Genomic DNA, 10,393 nt, shown 5'->3' on the forward strand with positions numbered 1-10,393 from the left:
TCAAGTGATTGAGTGCTTCCAAGTGTTCTCCAGTGGCTTTTTTTCCGGAAAAACAAATAGAAGAAACAAAAACGTGAATCTGAAAAGAAAAAAAAAACATGGGTTGTCTCCCATTCAGCCCTAAGTTATAGTCTTAGGTAGACTAAACTTCAAACTCGTAACTCAAACCAAAATTCACAAACAATCCCCGGCAACAGCGCCAAAAACTTGTTGGTAAATCCGCAAGTGTACGGATCCACCCGGTTTTAATTATCGAACCACATGGATTGTGAGTGACTAAATTCGGTTTAAGTTTTGAGTTCAAAGGTTTGTTTTATTGAAACAAAGATATGTCGATGTAGCAAAGATAAAATATAAGAAAAACAGAGATGGAAATGCTTTGGGTTCTTGTTCAACTAGTCAATTCAAGTACATCATTCTAAGCACATGAACTCATGAATCTCTCCTTGATGATATAGCCTAGTTACTCACTTATTGATTCCTCACATAAGCAATTCTCTCATACTAAAGGCTAAGCCCAATTCCTTGTGTACTTAGTCATTTATATGAGGTTTTAGATCATGCAAATTCAGGTCATCAAACCCCAACCCTTCCTCTATTCCTAGTAGCAAGCATAGAAGGGGTAATCTCAAATCGGTTCCCTAATCTATAACAAACTTCCATTCTGATTATAGAAAAGGATAAAGCAAACATGCATACAAGCTTAGATTGATATTCAGAAAATGGGATTCAAGGAAAGAAGAAGATCATGTGGGAAAGAACTTAAGATTATAACTTAAACATGAAAAGTCTTACATGAAAACCAAAGCATAAGAAGAGAGATTAGTCAAGCATGGCAAGATCCATGCTTGGCTAAGAACTTGAATTACAAGCTTGGAAGCCTTCTCTCACTCTCCCAGATGTTCCTCTCCTCCTAAACTTATGTAAAAATGGAATGGGTCTCAAAAATTAAAACTAAACACTTATTTATAGAGTTTTCTGACGTTCCAGGGCGCTTGAGCTAGCTCAAGCGCCATTGCTCCAGAAGGCAATTTTTCAGCATCAGAGTGCTGGGCACTCGAGCGCTGGTGCTGGGCGCTTGAGCGCCAGACTTAGTTTTTCCAGCTTCCTTCCATCTGTGTGCTGGGCGCTCGAGCGCTGGTGCTGAGCGTTCGAGCGTCAATTGCTCGCCCAAAAACCTTCAGAATTCCAACTTAACTCCCCTTCAATGCAAACTTCAAACCTCCAAACCTCTTGGCCTTTCTTCTTCTTCAGTTTCACCTGATTATTCTCATCAAAGCTCAAGGAAAAATATCAAGAATACCAACCATTTAATTGCACAAGGGACTCAAAACTAATGACAATTAACAAAAGACTCAAAACTATACTAAAATGCAACTAAAGTCCTTATAAAACTACAAAACCACTAAACTAATGTCAATGCACAAATAAAAGTAAAAATGCATGAGAATGCATGAAACACTACATGAGACACAAGAAAAAGACTCAAAACCTACAAAGAAATGACCCTAAAAACACTACTAAATCCGGGTCATCAATTGCATAGGCTTATGGGTCTTATATCCTTAAGCTTCGTCGGATTTTCAACCTTAGGAATAAGCACAAGCAGGGTTGTCAATAACTCCGGATCTGCGCCTCCATTCTGAAAAGCTGATGCCACCATGTGATGGATATCTTCTCCTAGAATGTGCCAGTATTTCTTATAGAAATAAGCATGAAAATCGTCTGGGCCCGGGGCTTTGAAAGAGTGCATAGCCATAAGAGCACCATTCACCTCCTCTAACGACACATGTGCAATGAGCTTCTCTCTCTCCTCTATTGGGATAGTCGGTGTTGGGTTCTTCATAATGTGATTCCTCCGTACCTGTACATCATTAACAAACAAGTTAGTAAAAAACCTCCTTGCTTCCTCATGAAGAGTGGCTGCATTTGTGCGCCACCTCCCATCCTCGACAAAGAGACCATGTATTTTGTTTCTCTTTCTCCGCACATCTATTTGAGCATGAAAGAACTTTGTGTTCCGGTCTCCATATCGTACCCAATTCTCCCTGGACTTCTGGTACCAAAGCATCTCCTCCTGGGACAATATGTCTCCATATTCCTTTTGCAAGGATCTCTCCAATCTAACTAGTGACTCTGGCCCCCTCCAGTCCAATTCCCTCTGCACCCTCTAGAGGCGCCCACTTGCCGCTTCCGCTTGTGAATGCTCCCAAAGACATCCCTATTGAATTCCAAGGCCGCCTCTTGGACATTTTGAAGCCTACTCGTCAAGTTGTTTTCATGGCTCCTCCACGACCTATCCACCACCGATTCAAAGGAGGGGTGAGACACCCACGCTGCCTGGAATCGGAAAGGTCGAGCATCCCGATCTCCACTAGGTGTAATGCATCGGAGAAGCAGTGGTGAGTGATCTGAATGCACACGGGCAAAGTGTTCCATATAGGCCTCCGGAAACGACACTCGCCAACTCACATCACCAAGTGCTCTATCTAGACGCTTCGCTGCAGTCCGACGTCCATTCACTCGTCTTTCCCAAGTGAACTTCGACCCTGTATAGCCCAAGTCAATAAAACTGCAAGCATTCATCATCCTCAACACGTTAGAGGCGCGAGATGCCGAGAAATCTCCCCCCCCCCCACCACTTCAGTAGGAGAGCATATTTCATTAAGGTCCCCGATGGCCAACCATGGACTATTGCATCGTCTTCTGAAATCTATGAGGTAGCCCCAAAGCTCGAGCCTCTTCATGGGGATAGGGCTCGCATATAGATCCGAGCACACCCACCTTCTTCTATTGAATACGATCTCCACCGTGAGAGCCTGCGCACAAGACTCCATGTAGTGGACATCAAACATCCTGTTTAGAGTTGCAAGGACCCATATGCCTCCGTTGTGGCCAACTTCCTCGACCTCATAGATTAGTTCATAGCCTTGTTGTTGCCAAAACCTTGCAGCTCTGTCAAACTTACAATGAGTCTCACATACAACAACTAGAGAAGGATGAAAATTTTGGATAAGATCTTTCATCCTCCTTCTACCCCGGGCACTAATGCCTCCACAAATGTTCCATGCGATTATGCTGAATTTGTCACTCTCCATGCGAACGTAATCGCTTAGGAACCAGTGTCGATGTAGGCATCATGGCCCGCACCTTGTGTCTCCATGCTCACCTGCATCGAATGAGATTACACTTGTCATATCCTCCTTGGAGTGCATCAGCGAAGCTTGTTGTTCCTCATCATGTGCAAGCACTTGGTATCTACTCCCTCCTTTGGGCATTAAATGCATGGTGGAGTGAGTACCATCCGACGTCGTGAATATTGGTGTGCCACTCGTATCTGGAAGTTTATTCCCTCCTGGAACTGGTGGTATTTGAGACAAATATGCATGCACTCCATCCCCAGTAGCAGTTTCCTTTCTCATTTGCTTTTTCCCCTGAGCATGTCCCACGAAATCAGCATGGCCATCAAGGGTGAAATTCTGGCACACGCGGACAGATGTTCTACCAGATGTCTAAGACATCATGTATAACATAATATAAAAACAGTTAAATAAATATGCAATGTAAATAGCATAAACTGAAACAGGACACACAGGATTGTTAACCCAGTTCGGTGCAAAATCACCTACGTTTGGAGGGTTTTCACCCAAGAGAAAGATAATCCACTATTCAGAGAAATTGTACACAAAAGGTCTTAATAGAACTGCCCTAGTTCCCAGCCTTTTCTACCTATCTCTACAAGTGATTAATACTTAGTCCTCCCCCTAAGTATGAGAGCCCCTCTCACTTTCCCTCAATCACTGCCACAGTGATTCACTAGCTCACAACACGAGCAAAGACAGATCTCATGATCAAACAACAAAAATCAACTCTCAGCAAAAGAATCAATACATGAATAAGCTGAGAGAACAACAAGTGTGAACACAAACAAGAGTAAACCCTAGTTTTACTCAACAGAAGCTCTCTACCTAACACTAGGTTTAGGTCTTCATATATAGCAGTCATCCAGGCTTGTCTTCGATGGGCTTGGACGAGCACAGGTCCACACAACACTCAAGGAGTTAGTAGGAAACAAATCTGCTGCAGAATCTTCAATATTAAGTTTCCTATTCCAGAAATAAAACTCCCACAAACTTCAAATCAAATCTTTGAAACTGATTTGATTACATAATAATAAAATCCTTGGACGGCGCACAGAAGCTTCCACAAATACCCTATCTTGATCACCAAGTAATCAGAATGAAGCTTCACAGAAAACCTAGCCAACTCATTGCAGGTTTCGCAGGGACAGATGTCACAGGCATGATGTTGTGACATCGGGTCCGACATGTTGGCCAAAAACTTAACTTAGCTAAAATGCAGACAACATAACAAAGGAACAACAATCTCCCCTTTTGTCAAATTTTAGCTAATACAATCCACTACCATAAAGAACTCTTCAACAGCTTAGAACTTGAAAAGCACTTGAATCATCATAGAAGAACATCCATCAAACAAGGTAGCTTACACATTAACATAGCTAGTAGCATCAGCTATGCACATTTCCATCTCAGAACCATTCTCAGTGCAGCAAAAGATCATATCAGAGTTTTAGCACAGCAGCACACAATCAACTATCACAAACAACAAGATGTTGTTTGTATAGAACACACAACTACACAGTAGCAAGAAGCTACCAAACCACAATAGCAGAAAGCTATAACAGAACAAGCTACCAAATACCAGAGATAACCAAATCCTAATTACTCCCCCTTATTAGCATAATTTGGCAAAGGTAGTCATAACAGAATAGCATCTAAGTGCTTACCAGAGCTATCCACATAAGTCAGCAGCACCATATTCAAGAATTATACAGACCAGGGGCAAATAAGAAGTGCACATAGCCACACAGGGCTCAAATACATCCAAAGGAAAAAATAGATCAAAGAGATGTGCTCTGAGTTGCAGAACTCTGAGAACCAGTGACATCCTCTTCATCTTCATCTTCATTGTCTTCCTCTACAGCCTCCTCAGTCTCAGCATCTTCTTCTTCACCAGCAACATCTCCAGCTTCCTCTTCTTCACTTTCTTCCTCAGCAGCAGCAGTTGCAACATCTGACATAGCCTTGATGAGTTGATCAACATTGAGTTTTCTGACCTTGCAAGCCTGAATAGTGTCACCAAGAGACTTGGAGACAGCCTTCAACTCAGCCAAGATGTCTTCCTTGCTAGAACCAACTGCCTGAGTGCCACTGGCACTGGCAGTTCCCTTTGCTGTAGAGAGCACAATGTCTGGAACATGTGTCCCATCAAACAACCGGTAATCAAACTTGAGAGGTAGGGGCTTCTTACTTTGAGATTCATCAGCCCTCACAATGTTAGGTTGTTGATGTGCAATGATCTCTGAGAGGAGACAAGGAAATAGAATAGGCAACCTCACAGCATATGATCCAGCATGCTTGAGGGTCTGCTAAAAAACCAGCTTACCAAAATCAAACTCACCTCCTGTTCCAACCAAATAAAGCATTTTGGCCAGAGGTGGAGTCACACCAGACAAGTGATTGGTGGCCATCCAATTGGCAGTACCAATCTTGTAGAGAACAACATATTTGGTAGTAAGCCTCCCAGATGGAAGCAATCCCTTCGTAGGCCACTTCCTGACCAACTTCCCAGTAAGGGTTGTAGCAACCCTATTCAAATCAGGCTCCCCCTGAGCCACAGCAGCAGGGCTTCTGCCCAAAAATTCATTGATCACTTCAGGAGAGAAATTGATGCACTTCCCCCTCACAAACACCTTCCTGTACTCAGCACTGGAAGTATCATCACAATCAGCAGGGATGTTCACAATGAACTCCCTAACAAGCTTGTCAAAACATCTGCCAAGATCCTTGACAGTCTTCATCAAACCAGCAGCAGAGATGACCTCCATGATTTCCTTGAGTTCCAAGGCATCTTCATGTAGTTCCCTTTCAATAGCAAGCCTCCTTTGAGCAATAGGGTCTGGAAAATGAAAGGACACATTGTCCACAGGAGCATCAGGAACATATTGAGGAATCCTCTTACCTTTCATTCTTTTTTTGGCTGTGGTTGATATGTCAGGAACATCTTGTCTAACATCTGGCTCAGAATCAGAATCAGGTACATGCTTTCTTTTTCTTGCTGGAGAGGGTTCAATCTTCTTTTCTTTCTTTTTCTTCCTCTCATGAGTTTTCTTCTGAGAGCTTTTGTGCGTCTTGGGTGTCTTGTACATTGGATCCTCCTTTTTCTTGCTTCTCCTTTATGCATCCTTCTTGGTTTCAGATCTGGGTGCCCTGGTAACAGAGGTTGGAGTCTTCTTGATTAGAACTTCATCATCAGATTCGTCTTCTTCTTCTGAAACCATCATTTCCTTTCCTTTATGGGGAGAGGAAATTGGGGTCTTCTGGAACGAATCCTCCACAGATGGAGTTTCTTCATTGACAGTTTCAACCTGCTCGTCTTCCTTCTCATCACCAAAAGTCAGACTTTTATCTTCAGAACCAGAGGGAGGAGTGACTTTGTCAACATCTGGTTCTACATTTGGACCAACTGCAGCATTTGCCAATTTTTCAAGGTAGTTCTCAACTACTTGATCAACTTGTTCATCTTGGATGATTTTGGGTTGATCATCACTAGGGTTTTCAGCAGAGTCATCAGAAAGACTCACAATGGAATAAGCTTCTCCCTTTTTGTTCTGCTTCTTTGTTATAGTGGTCTTGATTCTTGAACTTGGTGTTCTTGATGAGGAACCAGAGGGTTGATTTGAAGCCATTGCAGCGTTTGATCGAGTAAACCTAACAGGTGTTGAAGCAGATGAAGTGACTCCCATGAATTTCACTCCATGTTCATTTGTAACAAATTTCGGACCAGCAGCTTTCTTCTTACCAGAATTGTGAGACATGGTGCAAGAGGATTGAAGGAAGAATGAAAAGTAACCGTTACAGGATTTGCAAAGTGAACAATCAGTTTTCTTGAACAAATGCACAAACCAGTTTGTGACTTCCAACATGCGATCATGGGCAGTTATATAATGAACAATATAGTTGTTGCCCGTGACATGTGTCATTAACTGCAATAAGTCAGTTAATTCACAAATCCCTAACTTCCTTTTTAACTTTTCTAACTTGGCCATAGTTTTAGCACAAATATCTGACAATAAAAGACTATTTTCCACACGTTTCACAAAGATCTCTGACCTTTCAACATAGCAGTTATTGGTGTGCTTGCTTCTATCATGATGATGCAGATCATTGGAAAAGAAGAGCCCCTTCAAATAGTCATGGCACGATCTTACAACATTTGGCGTAACATCATGTTTTGACATATGATTCTTGCTCATACCCATGATTTTTCCAAGTTCAAGAACAATGTAATTCCTCTCAGTAATTAATTCAGAAATCCATTTTTGCCATCTACTAGACCATGATCTATCAATCTTTTTCCACAACAACCATTCTTCTGTAGCTTTAACAAGATAACTCTTCTTCAACAATCCATATGCCTCAGATTTTAGTGTGCCCTCTGATCTGCTTGAACCCAGTATTTCAACCTTGCTGCTACACAAATCTTGACAGTTATTTCCCTTAGTTATTACCTTGATCAATTCTTCCTGAAATTGCAACGATATTCTTTTATGTGTAGTATTTTCCAGATGATCATCCTTGTTTAAGATAATGACACATTTACTTGGAGTCACAATCAAAGAGTTCCTCATATGTTTCATACCTTGTTCTGACATATGGTCTGACAACCATTTTTCTGCACTCTTTTCATCAAATATCTGGGAAAAAACCAACCTCCCTGTGATTGTCAAGACAAGTGAGATTATGTCAGTTCTATTGTACCCCTTAATTAGTACCTTGTTAATTCTTCTACACACGGTTCTTGGATCTTGAATTAATTCATCAAAACTCCTTTGCCACTTGTGAGCTTGCTTTGAAGGGTCATTGATCTCATTTAACAGGTCAGGACTCAGTGTTTCCTGTGTGACTTCTGCCAGGTCACCTTCTGGAAGGATTTTCTTGGAGCTTTTTGACATGAGACATCTGTTTGCACAATCTTCTTTGGACTTTTCAAGAAAATGCAGCATTCTGATGAAAGAATCTTCCATCTGAGTCCATCTATTCTCACTTTCCTCATCTGATTCACAGGTTGTCATATTGCTTGTAACACCTGGATCTTTATCAGCTGAAGCCATCTTATTTTCTCTTGTATGTACAGCTCTTGTATCCTCTACCCCTTTTTCTGAGTCCTCTCTTCTCTTTTGCTTGTTTGCTTCTCTGGAGATGATCTTTTTCATGAGCTTCCCGAATTTTGCATCTTCAGCCTTGCTAGTCAGATATCCTGGTGGCATGTATTTGAAATGAGAACACCACTTGTTAGCAATCATCCTTTGTTCTCACACCTTTCATCACAACTTTATCTGTTGCATTTGTTACTTGACATCCATACTTGCTAAAAGTCACATTCAACTCCAAATCACAAATTTGGCTTATACTGATTAAGTTTGCAGTCAAACCTTCTTCAAGCAATACTTCACTAAGTTCAGGTGAAGTTCTACTGTCAAGTTTTCCAGATCCTATGATTCTTCCTTTGACTCCACCACCAAAAGTTACATCTCCTGCAGCATATGGTTTTAAATTAGCAAAGTATTCTTCTATACCTGTCATATGTCTGGAACATCCACTGTCAAAGTACCAATCTTCTTTCAATGAGACTTCCGCAGAGGTAGAGCCAACAAATGCATTCAAATTTCTTTTAGGCCTCCATTATTTCTTCTTAGATTTTTTACTCCCAGACTGAGATGTCTTAGCCTTTGGATAACCATGTAGCCTATAACAATGTGATCTGATGTGACCATATTTTCCACAGTGATTGCATTTCCATCCTGAATTTCCTTTCTTCTGAACATGAGATGTTTGTGGATACACATGTTTGACCTCATGTTGAGACAATTGGTTGAACATGTGAAATTCAGATTTCCTCTCAGCAGGTACAAACTCATGAGTTGTCTTTTTGAAATCGTTAGTTGTGGAATCATTCTCATACCCCAACCCTTTCAGGTCTTTGGTAGTCTTTCCTGATTCTAGCATCAGATCAAACATATCAGTACCATTATTTAACATGCGTACAGATTTGATCATACCTTCAATTTTGGATTTCAGAACAGACACTTCCTCCTGAAGATTGTTATTGATACTGAGAAGATCTTGCTTTTCCTTACGTAGTTTCTTCACAGTACTATTCAGCTTTTTACCATAGTCACAAGCTTCATGCCACTTTTTCAGTAAGATCTCATAGTTTTCAGCTAGTTCTCCTCCAGAGACATCCTTATTGCTGGAATCTACCTCTAAGTTATACTTCACCATTAATCCCATTACAGGATTTCCAGCTTCATCTTCTGAGTCATCATCATACCAGGTAGCCACCATTCCTTTTCCTTGCTTCTTTAGAAAAGTAGCACATTCAGATCTAATGTGGCCATACCCTTCACACTCATGACATTGCACTCCTTTAGATTTGTCTTCTTCCTTGTTCTTCAGTGCATTCCCTGAGTTCTTGATGATGTCAGACCGTTTGTCTAAGACATTTGGTCTGGCTCTTCTGTCAAACTTTCTCATGACCCTGTTGAACTTCTTACCAAGCAAGGCTATGGCTTCTGACAAATTTTCGCCTGCCTCTTGGTCACTTTGATCTTCATCCACATTAGACATAAAAGCAATGCTTTTGCTCTTTTTCTCTGGCATATCATTCAGAGACATTTCAAAAGTTTGTAATGATCCAATAAGTTCATCTACTTTGATGCTACTGATATCCTGTGCCTCATCTATGGTAGTAACTTTCATGTCAAATTTGTTGGGCAATGATCTGAGAATTTTTCTGACAAGCTTCTCATCTGACATAGGTTCTCCCAGAGCAAAAGAAGCATTAGAAATATCACGTACACGCATGTGAAACCCAGAGATTGTCTCTTCCTCCTTCATCTTGAGGTTTTCAAACTGAGTGGTTAGCAGTTGAAGTCTTGATAGGCGAACTCTAGTTGTACCTTCATGAGCAACCTTGAGAATCTCCCAAGCATCTTTAGAACAGTGCACGTATGAATCAACCTGAACATGTTTTTGTCAACACCATTGAAAATAGCATTAAGAGCCTTAGAGTTTGCAGCAGCTTCTTCATCTTCTGTCTTGCTCCAGTTCACTTCAGATTTGAGTTCCATAGTATAAGTTCCTTCTTTGGTTTGTACTGGATGAGTCCACCCTTTGAGTACTGACTTGTACACCTTTCCAACATCAATAGATCTGAGAAATGCAACCATGCGAGCCTTCCAGTAGTCATAGTTTGTCCCATCAAGCATAGGTGGCCTGTGAATTGAACCCACATCCTTGCCGTTGTCCAT

General features: G+C 41.3%; 2 protein-coding genes across 2 annotated transcripts; both read right to left on the minus strand.

Annotated features, from left to right (window-relative positions):
* Positions 1–4,921: 4,921 nt before the first annotated feature.
* Positions 4,922–6,229, minus strand: LOC130725801 (uncharacterized). Its single transcript, XM_057576990.1, has 2 exons — positions 5,482–6,229; positions 4,922–5,382 (listed from the first exon to the last, which is right to left on the minus strand). Exons 1-2 carry the CDS (start codon positions 6,227–6,229, stop codon positions 4,922–4,924), a joined length of 1,209 nt encoding a protein of 402 aa, XP_057432973.1.
* A 2,146-nt stretch (positions 6,230–8,375) lies between these two features.
* Positions 8,376–10,393, minus strand: LOC130725802 (uncharacterized). Its single transcript, XM_057576991.1, has 3 exons — positions 10,148–10,393; positions 8,789–10,103; positions 8,376–8,617 (listed from the first exon to the last, which is right to left on the minus strand). Exons 1-3 carry the CDS (start codon positions 10,391–10,393, stop codon positions 8,376–8,378), a joined length of 1,803 nt encoding a protein of 600 aa, XP_057432974.1.

The sequence above is a fragment of the Lotus japonicus genome, chromosome 6 (genome assembly GCF_012489685.1).
Source record: "Lotus japonicus ecotype B-129 chromosome 6, LjGifu_v1.2".
Classification (NCBI taxonomy): Eukaryota; Viridiplantae; Streptophyta; class Magnoliopsida; order Fabales; family Fabaceae; genus Lotus; species Lotus japonicus.